Source organism: Gadus macrocephalus, chromosome 4 (assembly GCF_031168955.1).
Source record: "Gadus macrocephalus chromosome 4, ASM3116895v1".
In the NCBI taxonomy this organism is placed as follows: domain Eukaryota; kingdom Metazoa; phylum Chordata; class Actinopteri; order Gadiformes; family Gadidae; genus Gadus; species Gadus macrocephalus.
In genome coordinates, this window is record NC_082385.1 from 4171674 (window position 1) to 4189432 (window position 17759).

Here is a 17759-nt window from a genome sequence, read left to right on the forward strand (position 1 = left end):
TGCCCGGGGTCATCTGCTGCACGTCGTCCTCTCCATCTCCCATACCTTCCTCTCTATCTCATTCTATAATAAAGCATAAAAATGCTAAAATAAATCTTTAGGATAAATAAATAAACTAGGGGTCCCCTACCCTTACCCCACAGGAGGTCACCTGTTTGCAGATGAATGGTAAACGGACTGCAGTTCAACAGCGCTTTTCTAACCAGTAGCCACTCCAAGCACCACTGCCGCCTAACATTCACCCATTCATGCACACATTCACACACCGACGGCGGTGTCTAACCATGAAAGGCGACAGCCAGCTCGTCGGGAGCAGTTAAGTTGAGGTGCCTTGCTCAGGGACACCTCGATACTCAGGGCCAAGACCGGCACCAAGACCAGGCCCGGAACCTCACCTCTCATTTTGAGGAAGCGGTCTCTGGACATCAAGCATTTGGTGACGGTGTGGAACATCAGATGGGTGGTCCGAAAGTCCACTGGGTCCAGCTGGACCTGTAGGGAGACACAGAGGAGCAGAACCTACGTTACGGCGGTCTGCAGGGCCATTAGGCCGGAGTCTAACCACATGTTTAAAAGAGGAACGTAAACAAGGACACAGATAATGAAGACGCTGTCTGGGGTGAGATTAAGGATCTGGTTCGTTTCTGGAGGTGCAGCAAAGCCGCAATTCGCCGCGGAGCGTTGATGTTCTACGGTGTTGCTGTCGCAGAAACCAACACAGAAATCAGTGCTGGGGGCGCAACTGGGAAAGCTCACTAGTGTTTTAAATTGTGCTAGCTTCACCTGGGAGGGGTGGATCAATCTTAGCATTATCCCCATGAACATGAATAAAATAACGATGATTCTAAAACACTTAACTCTTACATGTTGAACATCATATGAAACTCCAGGATTGCCACTCACAATATTGAAATATTAAGATGGCGGCCGATCACCTAATGACATCAAAAGGCCCCCAAACATTTTACACACGGCCTCAAAAAGCCTTTGTTAGCCACACACACCGTCACGCTTCCTCCAGTAAAGCACCACCTTTAAAGCACACCAGACGCTCCGACGCAAGCTGTGGTTTCTTGCTGAATCAATGGCCAGACCAACACGTGTGCAGAACTAACTTAAAGCAACAATAAAAAACACATCCTGGTCCTTCTGATCATTGACGCGCGTGCGATTGGGATCGAGCGCACATCACTGTGAAGTCAAAGCGCATGTTGATGAGATCAGAGAAAAGCGAGAGATTACCGTGGTTTATACTAGGGGTGGAGGGGGGGAAATCGATTCCTGTTCATATCGGGATTCTGTGCTTCCTCGATAATTGTATTGTCCATCACAATATTTAGAGAATCGCAATGAATAATCGTAAGCATCGCATCATAAAGTCCCCGCTGATTCACGTCCCTACTTAACAGCCGCAGTGGAATTCATCTCGTCTTCTCTGAGATACTTCACAGCTCGCATCGTGTCGACTACTAAACACAAACTGAGCCACTAACCACCACAACAACAACAACACAGAGTGTGGATATTTTTAAGAGCAAACTCAAAACCCTGGGGTTGACACTAAGGTTTCAAAAGCACTTGGCCATTTTTACCTTTTAATTCAACAACTTATACAGTATATCCATTTACTTAATTTAATTTCACACAGACATCGCTTTAGGTATGGGTGGTTGGGGGGGGGGGGGGGGGGGATTGTTTTTACATGTGTGAATATCTCTGGGTGTGTCGTGGGATGGGGGGGATCGTATAAAGCACTTTGTGTCACATTAGCTTGCATGAAAAGTGCCATACAAATAAAGTTTGACTGAACAACTCCTGGGGAGTCAGACCCACCTCGGCGGCCACGTTGCCCAGCGTGTCCAGGCCCAGCTGGCGGAGGGAGATGAGGCTGCAGTGGGCGCAGAGCAGCAGGAAGCGCAGGCACGTGCGGCTGGCCGCCAGCAGCTTCACGTTGGTCTCCTCGAAGGAGAGGTTGCGCAGGATGACCGCCACCTGCAGCACCCGCTGGGCCTCCATGTCGCTGATGCCGGGCGCCCGCGGCGGGTGGAACAGCGCCGGCACGGGGGCGTCCGATGACGTACCGTCTGAGGGGCGAGGGAGCGACCAGGATGGACACACACACACACACACACACACACACACACACACACACACACACACACACACACACACACACACACACACACACACACACACACACACACACACACACACACACACACACACACACACAGAGAGACGGGAGACAGAGAGACAGAGATAGACAGACAGACAGAGAGAGGAAGGTAGACAGAGACAGACAGACAGACAGCGAGAGGAAGGGAGACAGAGGGACAGAGAGAGAGTCAAAGAGAGAGGCTTGGTTAGTCTGAGCACTGCTGTGATGTGAGAGGATGGGGGGGGGGGGGGGGGGGGGAGAGTGGCTACTGGACTCCACTGGGAGACGTGTTAGTGGGGAAAATGTAATGGCTTCTGGAAAACGAATCAACACGCCGTGGTAATCGTTTTAAATGTAAAACAAGAACTCCATTTAAGTATTTTCTGGTAGCCGAACTAAAGACTACAGAGAGTTCACAATAAAGGAGTCATTCATGCCTTTTCATTTTATTTTTGCCTGATGTGATTTCCGATGGAATGGGGGAAACGCTGGTAGAGCGAAGCCGTCCTACTCACCATGTGTTGGGCTCCTCCTGTCCCAGATGAGCTCCCTGATCTCCACATCCTCCACCACCTCCTTCCAGAACTATGGAAGCACAAGGCCAGGGTTAGGGGGTACACCGCCCGGCCCATCCAGGCCCTCAACCACAAGCTGACCATCCGAGGTCACGTTCATTGTCAATTATTGATGAATCCGAAAAATAGGAAACGTTCCTTTTTGCACGGTACACTGACGTGGAACAGGGATTGTACAATCCAGGCTTTGATTCGGTTTACATCCTTGAGGCAAAACAGAAGATTGCCCCCCAAAAGCTTTTGTGTTAGGAATAGAATAATCGGATTGTAGGAAAGGGATTAGTCCGGCCTTACCCTGACGAAGTCCCGGGACGTGTTCTCCTTCCAGTCGGCCCCAAACACTCCAGAGAAGCTGCCTAGCGCTGGGGGGAAACAAAACGCGAGAGAGAACGTTACAGAGAGCGTTCCGACAGCGGTTCCAGATGCTTCCTCTATTCCCTCACAGTACAAAGTTAGGATGCGCACTTCAAGGCTTCGAGGAAGAAAAGATGCTTTGATCTTCAAACACTCAGGGGGGGAGAGAGAGAGAGACTGCTTGGTGGGATTCACACCCCGAGTTAGTTGGATGCCTCTGACAATGGGCTTCTCGTTTATTCTTTAGGCTTGTGTAGCCGTGACCGAGTGTAATAACGATGTCACATAAAAGCATGGATAATGTCTATAGCATTCATCGTCTCGAAAGGGTACAATTAGCAGTCGGAAGATGGATTAAATAACACTTATAACATGTTAATATGGAACGTTAAGTCTCCATCCCTAAAAGAAAATTTCAACAAATGCAAATTTCTCAAATCGTCCGCCCGGTTAAAAACCGGGAAGAGGCAGCGTCGCCAAGGGAACCACGTACAGTCGTCGAAGACGCCAGTGTGGGCGAGGAGCAGCGTCACCAGCTTGGGGTCCTTCTCCAGCTGCATGGCGTGCTTGCTCTCGTTGGAGAGCAGGGTGCACACGTTGACGGCGAAGTCCACCTCGTTGGGCAGGCCCGAGAGCAGCGACAGCACCAGTTTGTTGTAGTCGCACGGCGCCGCGAAGTCCGTCGACAACCCGTAGCTTTGGCGGAGATAGTCTGGGGAGGGGGGAAGCGAACGGCAACAGAAACAACGGTTTCAGTACAAGCCTCGTGTTTATCGTAGTCCGGGCCTACAAAGCGACATTCAGCATCGTAGAGTGCTTGTAAGAACAGCTTCACTTGGAAGAACGATCGTCCTTCTGAACTCTTTCTGAAGTTCACCACCACATCCGTGTTTAGAGAATGATGAGGTGCCATGAATGTGGGTTCAGCCACACTTCAGCCCATGAGATGATTGGTGGTTTAGGGGTTAGCGGGAGAGACAGAAGCTGTGGGCTGCATACAATTTATTTAGGTTTTTATGCAGTTTCCAGAATCTCACCCCTATGGCAATGAGGTGTGTGTTGGCCGAGACTTTTACGCCCACCTAGACTGGCTGTAGATCTAGACTCAAAACATCGCTTGCACAACTTAAAACAAAGCATGGAGCAGTAGAGCAGGCTTAGAAAGCCATCCATTCCCATTAGATGAAATGAGCCTGTAAGCCTTGGACACGCCATACAGATAATACCGGTGACAGACCGAGCGCACACAACCAAATGATACTCCGGGTTTGATGATTACTCCACTGGTGTTACCTACCTCTGTTTCAACACAGTTCCACCACTCTAAGAAGGTCACAGACATCCCTAAACCGTCTGGGGAGCATGAATAATTTGCCGGTAGGAGTCAGCAAATGTCAAGGTTGTAATTCCGAACGTTATCTGGGAATTGCTGCGATTAAGAGTCGTGCAAGCACCTCTCGTGGTGTTGATAGGCAACATCCGCCGACAAAAAGGGGTTGTTTCATCTATTATTTTGAAACAATGCTGCTACAAGCAAGTTAAATAAAATGAGATAAAAAGTCTGCAAAAGTAATAGTCTATGGATGTTCACAACGGCCAGGCCGAACACTGTGAACAGTTGAACATCGAAACAGCTGTTGCTGGTTGGGAGCTAGGAAGGCCTACCTGATACAGTGTGTTGCTGGTAGTTATAGGAGCAGGGAATTGCACCGATTGGAAGAGAAATTTTGGGATTCCCCGGTGGCGACTCGTCATCGTCCTCCCCAAAGTGGTGTACTTTCTCATATTTCTCCAAGTATCTGTTGAGAGAGACAGAGAGAGAAGGGGAGAGAGAGAGAGAGAGAGAGAGGGAGAGCGACAGAGACGGAGAGAGGGAGAGAAGGAGGGAGAGCGTCAGAGAGAGAAATAGAGAGAGCGCAAAAGACGCAGAGAGAGCGACAGACGCACACACACACGCAAAAATATAGAGATAGAGACAGAGAGAGCGACAGAGAGAGCCAGAGACACAAAGACAAAGAAAGAGACACATCAGGTTACCACTTAGCAATTCTTTCATAAGTTACCCAGTGTTTATTGAAGCGAGAGCGGAGCGCCTTGGATTCCTCTTTAAGTGAAGTCATGCAGATTAATTATTTACTCTGCAAGACTCTACTGCCGTGGTTTCAAAAGGCAGGTACAATTAATTGCAATGCAGATAAAATCAAAAGCAGTCTTCTGTTGTTACGGCCTTCTTGCTCATGAGTAAACCTTTAAAAATAGATATATACAAACACATATAAAAGAAGAAATCCAAAACATTGTGTTGAATAGAGAGACAATGCTCAGAGACACAGGTGAATACAACGACAATGCTCAGGTAGAAAGACACCAGGTGTGACACAGTGCAGATGTGTAACCGAGATACGGGTTTGCGATTGTGCGTTCTAAACCGCACACCGACAGACGGCTGCCTTATGTTCCAGTTCAACGTCATAACCATCAGCGCTTGGGTTACATCCGTAAACAAGGCGATAATCTCTCCATTATCCACCTCCCCAACTGCCCGGTGTCCTGTACAGCCAAACAGGGTGCATCCCCGACATCCACAGCCTACGCGGGAGCCAACTCCAAACCGGTTACCAGACACCTGCCGCTGTACAGCGTGTGTGTGCACCTGGGTTTACACCCCCCCCACCGCATCAATCGGGGTGAGAGTGCCTGCTAAACAAAAACGGAACAACTCTCGTGTTCGTCGTGGCGCTCTGTGTATCCAGTCCTCCTCTGTGCATCCCCCTATCAAGCCTGTTTTCACAAGGTAAACCACGACCAAAGAGACATCGACCACATCAGGCAAATCGACACCAAAACAAAAGATCAAAACCAGACAACAACACTAGTCGTCGTCCCCCCCCCCGCTCAACGGCCGGAGTGGACAGCATTCAACAGGCCTGACATGCTCCAAGGGAGAGCTGAATGAAGCACCAAGTGCAGTGAAAGCGGCACTGCTGTGGATGTTATCAACAGCCATCTACTTCCTCCTGCTGACAGAGTCTTGACTGAGCAGTCTGCAGTTTAATCAACACCTCAAGTAAAAGATGCCAAAAACATTACGACATGCAGACGAGAGCGCGCACGCACGCACACACAAACACACCCACACACACGGGCGCACACACACAATGACAAATAGAGCAACGCCTTGATAAAATACACCAAACTGATTCCCTGATAAACAACTTGCAGAGCGGTTGCACGTGCAGCAGGCATGCTTTCATAAAGGCAATGACTCGAGCTCTGACGGGACATCTACAGACAGACAGCCCTCCACACTCCTCAGAAGAAACACAAGTCTCACCTTCCATTTCAGTCCCCTTTGCTAGTCAAATCTCGAGGAGGCAACAACATAGTCCAGCCATCTTGCTGTGTGCGTCTGGTACTATCGTGTGCGCTTGGTATTGCTCACCGCCCACAACTCAGGAGCCGTCCGTCTAAAAATAAAACACCGTTTGTCATGTCTGCCTTCTGACAGAAATGATGACTATGCTCGCGATGCGACGCCGCCAGCAATGCAACAATACTACCACGATGACTACTACTACTATGATGACTACTACTACGGGCTACAACAGCCCCCGCGCATGTAAATCACCAGCCCTGGGTTACCTCGGAGCAAACCAACAGGAGCCCACAGAGCTAGTTTGGTCCTCCACCACACATTTGCTTTTCGATCTCGTCTTCCTATTCATTTTGAATTTACAATCAAACTATTTACACTATCGGGAGATGAAGTGTAAACCTGGAATACTAAACCTAAAAAAACAAAACAAAAAAAAAAGCCCACTGCTACCTTCCAACCTACCACAGACACACAAACCTACCACACGAACACACACACACACACACACACACACACCACGATACTTGACCAAATGATACTACCAAACCAGCCCACCATCAACAGCCAGCCCGGCCGCCCTGAGAGCAGCCCCCCCCTGAGGCCCGCCGTGGAGTGCCCCTCCCCCCCACCCTTAGGCAGGCCGGCGTGGAGCCCCCCCTCGGCAGGCCGTGGAGCAGCCCGCGTGAGTCAGAGCTGGCGGCCGCCTCTGAATGAGCTCTGGCTCGTTCGTAGCCAAGGTAATCCCCCGTCCGCGGTCTGCACGTGACACGCTGGACTAAAAATACACCCAGACTCCATTTGGAGAGAGTGTAAAGAGGGAGGGAGGGAGGGAGGGAGGCGGAACAGAGGGAGAGAGAGAGAGACCCTGCGAGCGCTTATTCTGCACTTCGCCGTGTCATCAAACGCTGTGTGAGCGCAGGCCGAGGCCAGCCCCCTCACCCAGCCGTCCACAACATTAAAAGGCCAGCCGACATGTTCGGCCTCACAGCTTTAAAGTTCGGAGTCAAGTCGACAGCTCAACGTTTCCATCCAACCCATTGCCCCCCCAGTACAGGTTTAATTTCAAGGGGGAAAAAATGAATACATGTCAAAACCAGAATCCAAACCAAATGGATCGGCAGAGTTGTAAAAGCGTCGAGAGATCAAAAACACTGTGCCTCCAGCGTACAGGGTTCGCCGAGTGATCACGCAGGTGATATGGATCAGAGAATTCCTTAGGCTAGCATGTCTGTTTCATCGCTGGCCTACACCCCCTCTGGGTGTCTCCCGTGTCTGGGAATGTGTTGCCCCCTTGTGGCCACGGCCACACATTCACCAACATTGGTCAGTGCATTTGTTCAATTGGAAGGGATCCAGACTATTCATAAACCCCAACGGCAGTTTGGTTTGACCTTACTAAGCCATTATTTCAACTGTACGAGCCGTTAGAAACCCCAGCTCACCGACAACACCATCAATAAAAGGTGGATCACGCACATATTGTAGGAAATCTATGATTTCCAGTCACTTGACCGTACCTCTTAAAATTGCAGTGTGTGCAACTTCAGAATGTGTTTTCAGTAAGACGCCATCAACATTAGCTGTGAAACATTAAGGTCAACGTGACAATAGAGTTCCCTTCACCATCACATGAGATACCCGCCTTCAAAGCCAGAGCAGAAAGCCTAGGGGGACAGTATTTGTCTTACATCACCGTGTCTGAGTCTGCAACACACGGACAGACATGCCAGCAGAGAAAACGAGAACGCATGTTTTCCTCTTCAGTGGGTGGCGGTCGCTTATCAAAACATCCATCAGTTCACAACACTCCCAGCGTTAGCCTGCGATTGGTCACATCAGCGCGGAGCCGCATACAGCGATGCCAGTCTGCAGCCCACACAGCCCAGAACATGCCCACAAGAACCACTTAGTGACTATGCTGGCAAATGTTTGGAGGAGACACTACAGCCAGCTCACTCGATTCAAGTAGCTGCTTCGATAGGCCAGACCGACTGGTCTGCTGCCTGGCAAAAAAAAAAACACAAGTGAGTAGAGGTTTCCCAGTGGACCATCGCCCAAGAGCCAGCCGGATCGCACACCCAAAAGGATTGCAGAACCCCCAAACACAATTTCTCCCTTCAGTTTTTATTTTACATCTTTTATTGCACCGAATGAAGTACAGTGCCTGCAGGGAGTTGGTTTGTTCGCACTGTTCTCTGTCAAAGACTCTCGGTACATCAGAGGAGAGAGGGGGAGAAAAAAGGAGGCAGCAGTCAGTGCAAGACCCATGAAATCCGACAGATCAAAAGGACGGCAGACAGGTGTTCAGGACAATCTCCCCCGGTATAACCCGACCAGTGTGCCGTTATTGTATCCATCCTCCAAACAACACTGGACCACAGAGGGTGAGAATGGCCCACATTTTGCCTCCATAAATGTCACACCATGGACCGATGAGAGATTGGTGGAGCACTATGTTTTTTAACCAACGACTGGAGGAATGGACCAGATAGATAGCAGCGCCCTTCTGGCTGTTCTCAGCCTGCTTATAGAGACTACAGCGTGGTCGACACACCGTCTCTCATCCTTATCTTTAATATGTAGGAACACAAACTTGGCCAGCACTGCATAGTAAACTAAACTTTTTCCGTAGCCGTTAGGAAGAAGAGCTAAAACATCCTTTCCGGACACGGACAGCCTTTGACAAATTGTCCGTAAAGTTTCAAAATGATACCCGTGTTATAGACTGACCGTTGTGTTAATACTGAAATAGACTTCTGAAAACACTGTTTTACCACTCGCCAACGAGTTTGCCATCAGAAGAATGTCTCCGTAACAAAACATGAAACGCGGCGTAACTCCGGCCCTCGCACTCTCTGGTTTCCTGCCCAGGAGCTGTGCCATTTCCATCCAGAAGCTCAGCCGTAGCCCAGTCTGACTTCTGGATCTGAGACGGGTAGAAACCTCCGGTCAGAAGAACCAGGACGACCAGTCTCACTGGTGAGAGTTCAGCACAGGCAGGAGGAACAACCATCTCCTGGCTGGTGAGTTCAGACTTCCTAAACGCATAAAATATTCAGCTGTCCGGTTGTACCGAACCCACTGAAGGCCGGTCTAAGTACCGCCACGAGTGAGAAGTGAAAATACGGTAAAGTGTGAAAACCAAGCAAATGAGTTCGCCCACAGAGGAACCAGACCCGGTCATAATAACACAGCGAGAAACGAGCAACAGCACAGCAGGAGAAACAAGAGGGTCAAGTCTTAAAATGTAGTATTGCTCGGCACTGAATTAATAATAATACTATAACCAAGAATAACCGAGGGGGGGGGGGGGGGGGGGGCGCCTCTATGGAGGGATTCCAAGACAGCAGCATGATTTTAAGGGTTACCGTCTCCTCCCCCAGTCAGGAAACGCAAGCAGTCTGCACTGAAAATGTCATCACAGGACATTTCAGATGTTAACCCAGCAACGAGGAGGGCACTGGCCGGGGACTACGAAGGACCGTTACAGACAGCAGGATGGGACACCGGTGTGACGGGGTCACAAGTCCGACCCCGCGCCAACACATGCCTTGACGAAGTGCTCTTCTAGGGGAAAGCAGAACCTGTTCTGCCTAGCCGGTGTGAGTGGCATTGACTTAAGTCCAATTTTAAAATGTAATGAAGCCGTTTAGGTGCCGGGGCGAGAGAGAGCACAGGTTAAGGTCTGCACGAGGAGCTGGTAAATCAAGGCTCTCCATCTGTTCCTTTCATAAGGAGGTGCCAGGGCAACACAAATCAAGCAGGGGGGGCTGACCTAGGGAGAGCCTACCTCTCCTCAAAACACGATAAACAACACAGTCACCCAAACTGAATAAAAACAATACGTTAATGTCATTGCAAGGGCAGATCACGCATTAGTTACAAATCCAACATGGTATACCTTGCATTGCATAACTTCTCGGTCATTAGCATGGCATAGGTTTTTCAAACGTTTGCGTCTGCTGAAATAATTGCTAACATGGAATGTGAATGGATCACATGATGAGAAATATGGAAATTACTGATGGGGAAAAAAAAAAGACAGATTCCTAACTTGGGACGGAAGCTCTATGATCCAGGAGAGGGAGAGAGCTGCCCACAACATTCCCTGTCTTAACCTATTTTCTTGTGGAAATAGCCACAGGTTTCTCAGCAGTGATGCAGTAGATCATTTGTCTCCCACTCTGCTGGAAGACAAGGTCTTGCCTACATACTTTTTATAACTTCAATAAACAGCTCAACAGATTGCAGCATAGTGCCCCGGTTTGTAAAAACAACCATAAGAACCCAGGTAGAGAGGATGAAGATCTGGTCAACAGCTTACAGCAGTGGTTATAAACACAAGCCATGTTAACAAGTGACCCCACCACAACAATCAAAGAAAATGACCACCAAAACATTTTCACATTGTTGCAAATAAAGAAAAAACATTAGTAACTTCACTTATTTTTCGGTTAAAATCCAACCGTTTTTCTCGTTTCCCTGCAAGTGGCATCTAACATGCAGCAGAGAACCAACTCAGCAGAGCTCCACAGAAAGGTGCCATATGGATAATATTAGTTCAATAAATCAAACTACTTATAATCTTACAAAACCGTTTACTGGCATGACTACAAATAAATGAGTCGATATGGCTGTCAGTCTCTAAACATAGTAATTGTAATGCAAACAGTAGTAAAGGGGACACTTTAAATCATCCACACTGGACTCGTCCTCAAAAAGAGTTACCCCATGCCTTAAAATATCAAAATACAGCAAGCCATATTCCTGCTACAAAAAGAGGTAAACCACTATGGCCATGACACATGAGCCTGGTTTTGGAGGGAGTTTAATTTTCACCACACTGAAAGGCTGAGGATGTGTACGACTGTGTAAAAAGAACCCAGAGCCATTCAACCAGTTGATCCATGCAGAACCGAAGTGCCTGTCCTGGTCTTGCACACAATGTAACTTCTGCACAGAGAACAGTTGGCTTGAATTATCAGAGTATCAAAGTAAGCAACCACGTAATCTAATTCCCAAATCAGAGAACCTACAACAAAGAGATGCTCGCTAAGCCCATTGAGGAGGATGCATCTCCTGCCTGATGCGAGGGACTGAGGCAGCACGCCATGCTGCTGAGCGGTCCCATCGTCGGTGGCTGCCTGGAACATTTGTAAACACTCCCCACATGCCGCCAGAAAGGAGGCTCGTCGGCCGAACGGCCATGCGTCTTACCTCAGGTAGTACTGTTTTAAAGCAAATGCCGCATTGGAACAACTCCGGGGAAAGTTAAAGTCTTCTCCGAGCTCGGACCACTGGTTCTTGTCGGAGACCTGTATGGAGAAAAACAATATTTAGAAAGAAACAAACCTCCAAAACAACGCTTGGTAGAAGGATCGTTCACGTTATGTTATAACCATCTGTTGTTAACACGCATCGAGGCTGAACGTATAATACCTGGACATATCTTTACCGCCATAAAGGAAACACGGAAATCGGGCTAAAATTACAAATTCACAAATTAAAAACCAGTCGAACCAAAGTAGAATTACGTCCCCAGTCGCCCAGACAGCCGTGGTGTAGTTTACAGTACAGTTTAGTTCGACCTGCTTTCAACGGCCACTATCGTTACTGTTGTTGCTAGTTAGCCGCAGAGCTAACAGGCTACATGGACTACTTTTCCGTTTATTCGTGCTAACCCACCAGGGCCCCCCCAGGAGCCCACCATCCACCTCCAGTCTCACACCGCGGCGGGCTGGAGCCACCAAGCCCGTCTGGGGGGGTGATTTTACCATGAACTGTGTTCAGTACGCGGGCCTTTGAGGCCTACATTTTGTGATCAGCCATTAAGCCAAAGATGGCTATGGCGAGGAGCAAGGCTTCCTCAAAACTCGGTGAAATATACCGAATTTCTGGCCCCCCAAGCAGGGAGCTCTCCTCCCGGCCGGTGCTCCGGGCCGATAATCGATGTTATAAGTGCCCGCTGATTTTGAGTCGCTCCGACTGCACTCTGAGTGGGACCGACTCCGGATTCAAACACAACACAAGCCTCCACACCACCACACACACACGGCGGACTAGCACAAGGCCGACCAGCGACTCGGTCCTCCCGGTAGATACCAGGGCTGATGAGCCCCGAAATGCACCCCGAACAGACTTGGAGGGGTCCGGCGGAGGGTACACGGTCAGCCAGTGTGGGAAATTGCACTTTAGTTGCACTCACCTTTGCGAATCCACCTAAAGAGACGACTCTGATGTAGAGCGCATTCAGGTCCAGCTCTTTCCCACCCACGATAGGAATCTTCTTGAACGGTGATCTGAAGGGAAAACACGTGAAATACACGCATGGATGTTTACACCACAGTCTTGTGTCGTGATCGGGGACATGCAAAGAGTAATTAAACTTATATTTATGGTGGATAAAGACGCCCCATTCTCACCCTCTGCTTTGGTGGAATTGCCGCAGCTCGTCCAGGAAAGCCTGTCCTTTCCTCCGCTGGTCTGGTACATTTTTCCCCGTCGAATTTGCCATTGTTTTGCATGCAAAAACGGCCCAGGACCCGCTGACTGGCTTCCTAAGACACCAAGGATCCCATACTCCGCCGGCGCTCAGTCATTCGCGAAGCTGCGTGTTTAAAAAGTTAAAGAAATAGCTGATAGCCCGGAGAGCGCCAGCAGCCCGCTAATAAAGACTGATGCCCACAGAGCCGCCGCTTCACCAGGACCAACTTCAGGAGAACACCCGCAAACACGGACGCTTTCCCCGGTGGATCCAACACGCCGCGGTGAAAGATGTTTAATTAACGCTCCGGGATGCGATAGTAAGTCGTTTGGAGGGGTTTGACAGTGTGTTACGGACGCGGCTCCGAGCAATCGCACACACACCATACACACACACACACACACCGTAGAGCGGCAGACAAAAAGACGTGGAGGCCGCGGGCCCGAGCTGCACGCAGCGCCCCCTGCGGCCGGGCCGCGGTACTGCACCGTGTGCCGCGCTCTATCGGAACAATAGACGGTGGTTCTCTCTTTTAGGGCTCATCTGCAACTTAACGACCCCCGTCGGAAACGGTCAGGGCCGCGCTGACATGGTCCGCGGGGGGATGGGGACGGGACCTCTGCGATTCAAGTGGAAAACTTTAACTTTAACAATGTTCCACATTAAAGTTTTACACTTTGATTAGATCACTGGTGATCTGATTGTGTTTACTTGTGTTAACTTTGCCCAGTGAACACAACACCAACAGGAGCATCTCCTCCCGAAGAAACCCCGCTTTATGCACACCGTAAACGGATCCCTCGCCAGGGATGCTTGTGCGATCATCTCTGCCTCGGAGTTTGTGCAATTAAAGTAAAGTTTGTGACTCGGCGGTCGGGATGAGGGTGACGGGAAGCTATGGTGTGGTCGCAGTGCTGGTACGAAGTGGATTCTGACATGAGTCCATGAACCAATCACCGCCACTTGTACCCGGTGTTTTTATTAAGCGTGTTGGGGGGGGATACGATTTATAATTAGGATACTAGATTATTGGATTACTTGATTATTACCTTTTTGTCAGTTGAATAAAAACTAAAAAGAACGTTAGTATTATAGGCAGGGATGATAAATGTTTAACATAACATCTTAATGTCAGCTTTTCTCCTCCATATTGAACTTTTGCACATTTCAATTAAAGCATTATTTAAACTCGTCTTAACTTTTATGCCAGATATTGTGTCAGCAGTGTAATTATTGATATGAAGTTGTGATTGAATCCCCCTATCTCTTCAAAGGTCTTTTTTTAACCTCTGGGGATAGTGTGATATTTCTCCTGATCCCTGCTGAGCTGCCAGTCGGCCCTCCTCCTGACGGGGTTCAACCATTACACGCTCCCCTCCGCTCCGGGAAGAACCTGTCACAAAATGGCGGAGACGCGCGTTAGCGGACCCCATTTTGAGGATTTGACAGTAGACAGCGGAGCGCGGGAGGCGCGATATGCACATTATCCACCCGAGGCTCGAATCCATACGGCGGGCGACGGCCGTGCGATGCGCCGCCCGGGTTCACCTCGCGCACGTTCGGGCTCGACGTCTTCGAGGAAGTGAATTCTGAGCAGCTCACGAGACGCGGCTCGTTGAGGCGATAGCCTGCTATGCTAATGAGCTAACGCGTCGAGGTGAACGGGGAAAGACCCGGACACGTCTGATGGTGAACGTTGTTTACCGACTTTTCTGGTGATGTGGACGGTTGTTCGACACCCGTGCTGATGGGAACTGATCAAACGTATCGATTAATGCAGTTTGCGCGAAGGTCGATGCTATATGAATGCTAAAGTTAGCCTCCCAGAGCCCATCCAATAACCGCTCGGGCAGCCAGCTAGACCGACCAGCTCCTTCTTTTAACTCGGGAACACGGAAATGTTAACAAGGAATATTCAAATGTGGATATTAATAACGTACATTTTACCGCCTCTCCCTTTCCATAAGCAACACATTCGTTTCCCGCAGGCGCTTAACTGATAGGGCGCGATATCTGGCCCTTGTGAGCGCGCGCTGGTTATTCTAACCACAGCAGGCCCGACATGGTTCACACATTACACTGTTATCATTATAAACAATATAGACTATCATGATATGAGGCTTCTCTTTGCAATGGTTGTTGGAATACACATGTCATTGTGGGAGGCTGTTCAAAAACATCAGATGTAGATCATTGTTGATTACATAATCTCCACCTTCATAAACCCCCGTCCAACTAGTTATAAAGTTGCAGTGTTTTATAATTATTTTACTAAAATTCTATCTAGGATAAACCTAGTTTCGTGTTCATGCTTGGATATGCATGGTATGAATATGATCATCCGAATGAAAACTTAAGGCCATCCCCTAAACGTTATACTAGCCTATGTTATTTAAATACTGAATAACGGTTAAGATGCATCTCATTCATAATTGATAACATATTGAATATACAACACATCAGCATCGACATTTGTTACCTGAACTTATTGCAATTCTGTGAAGTGCTCAACGCCATTATATACTGTATGTAGGATTTTGCTTGTATGTGCAGCTGCTGGTAATGTCACGTCTAGATGACCATGCGTTGTGACAGCTCATTCAAGGCATATGGCGCAAACGAGGCCAATGGCCCCGAAGTAGCCAGACAAAAGATCGCAGTTGGACACTAATTGCACACAACGTTCTCGCACCCGCCTGTTTTCTTCAGCATCCCCTGGTCTGCTTTTTATGCACTTACCATCAAGTTCACTACTCTATTGTGGAGAAACAGCGCCATCTGGTGGCCACTAGGCACAACGCCTCGGAGAGTAGATATATCCTTGAAGAGACGTAGTCGGTAGAGTTGGTATATTATCAAAAGTATCTTCGTTTGTCAAGAAGTTTTATTTGCACCTGCCCCAGTGCTTGAACCGAAGAATACTAAAAAAAAACGGATTAAGTCCACATCCATTGACCAGCAGGATAGGGTTGGTTTTAATTCTGAATTGGGGGAAACAGCTGCCCTCTCAACAATTAATCGGCAGGGATCAGGGGAAATGGGTATGCTTGCAAAGGATCACTTTAACTACTTCAAGGCTTACTCTAATGATGAATAAAGCTGAAGCCTCTTTGTATTCTATTTATTCATGTTGTCTCAAATTAATCATTTGAAATGCAAAACAGACTATTGTAAAAACTAAAGTACAGAAGTATTTTGTTTAGGACTTGATTTACCTTATACAACATCGAGGTTTGGTTTATTGATGTTCCTTGGGGATGGTGATGACGACGAGTATAGAGACATGCACACGTAATTAAACCAAAACAATGTCGCCTACTTTTGAACAACCAACTGTCTCCGAGATGAGTCCTCACCACTAGGTGGCGGACGTGTTCAAGTTAGGGATCATTTCAACCGCTTGCTTATCAATGGTCCGAGACTCCAAACTGGACTGGAACTCATTATGAGGAGAACTGAAGAGCGATTCTAACAGAAATGCTTAACCTTTAAAAAATGTAAATGACTGCTTAATGGGACTAAACCTGATCAAATAAAGGTCTAATTAATGAAATACAAGGTGATTGATTGATCAAATGGGAAACAGTTTAAGTTTTATGCAGCCTATATATTATATTCGTAAGTGTTTACGATAAATACTAAGGCACGGAATATATACTACCTATCTACCTACAGTAGAGAATTCAGTGAAAGTTGTAATAGGATTATCAAGTTAAATACATTTATGGCACACATCTGAGTGTTGATTGAACATTGGACAATGGACTCGGTGTATACTTTGAACCTTTGATTCGGGCCATGACATTAAAGCAACAGCTGTCTTTAATATTCCTAAATCTATAACTGCACAGCTCGTTTGATGACTCAGCCATGAGCAAACCTTTAGGGTGAGTATCCGAATATACAAGGGGCTGGTTGAAGAATCGGTCTGAACATATAAAGGCAACACACATATCTTAACCTTGGACCTTGCACTCAGTCCCCAAAGCCCTTTTAGCCTCAGACCACCAGTACGAGATCAGTGTGGCATTTACTGGGGATACTGGTGTCCTTCTTATATTCCACGAGGTGTGATTACATGGAAGGGAAAACAGTTTGTGCTCCATCTTGGGTCAAGAGCTATTCAGGTTATAGGGGCAAAGGTTGTGGGGGCAAATCCGGACGTCTGTTGTGTAGTTGATGCCTAACTTCCTTCCTATATAGATAGATTATCGAGGCATTATGTGCTGCTGGGGTAATAGACATTGACGTGTGAATGTGAAAACAGTTCTGCTGTTTGTTAAGACTTTTTTGACACACTCTGCCAGTCTTGTCCATTGAAGTAGCCTACCAAGTACTATATAAAGATGTTTTGTTTTTTTTGCTTGTATCTTTGCTTGTACTTTTTTTCAGTAATGTATAAACTACAAAATGCTTGTAGCATGGACATTACATTGTGGTGTTGGCATGTCAATTCATATTATGTAATGAAATTAGACTATCATATTTCACGGGACTTATGGTCATTATTGGGGGGGGGGGGGGGGTGTCAGCTGGGAGGCGTCGCTTGCTTCCTCAAGTAAAGGCCAAGGTTTCACTGCACAATAGGAAGGGTGCGGCTGAAACTCGAGCGAAATATAGGGAGACGATCGTATCCAAAGAACTTCTAACAATGGACATACATCCATGAAAGTTATATATAGGCCTATTATTGAAAAAATCTAAATAAGTAAAAAGGTTGTCTATAGTTTGTTAATCATAATCATTAAACAAAAAAACAAAACGATTTCAACCCTCGAAACATCCCGAATCGAAATCAATCTGACAGGGTAA

General features: G+C 47.8%; 1 protein-coding gene across 1 annotated transcript in view; it reads right to left on the minus strand.

The window, feature by feature from the left end:
- Positions 1 to 16043, minus strand: part of arid2 (AT-rich interactive domain 2) — a 30521-nt gene extending 14478 nt beyond the window's left edge. Inside the window, 9 exon segments of the mRNA XM_060048767.1 lie at positions 396 to 492; positions 1834 to 2084; positions 2674 to 2743; positions 3028 to 3095; positions 3581 to 3799; positions 4753 to 4886; positions 11681 to 11778; positions 12669 to 12762; positions 12886 to 16043. Coding sequence (XP_059904750.1) covers positions 396 to 492; positions 1834 to 2084; positions 2674 to 2743; positions 3028 to 3095; positions 3581 to 3799; positions 4753 to 4886; positions 11681 to 11778; positions 12669 to 12762; positions 12886 to 12977 — 1123 coding nt within the window. The 5' untranslated portion in view covers positions 12978 to 16043.
- Positions 16044 to 17759: the final 1716 nt, after the last annotated feature.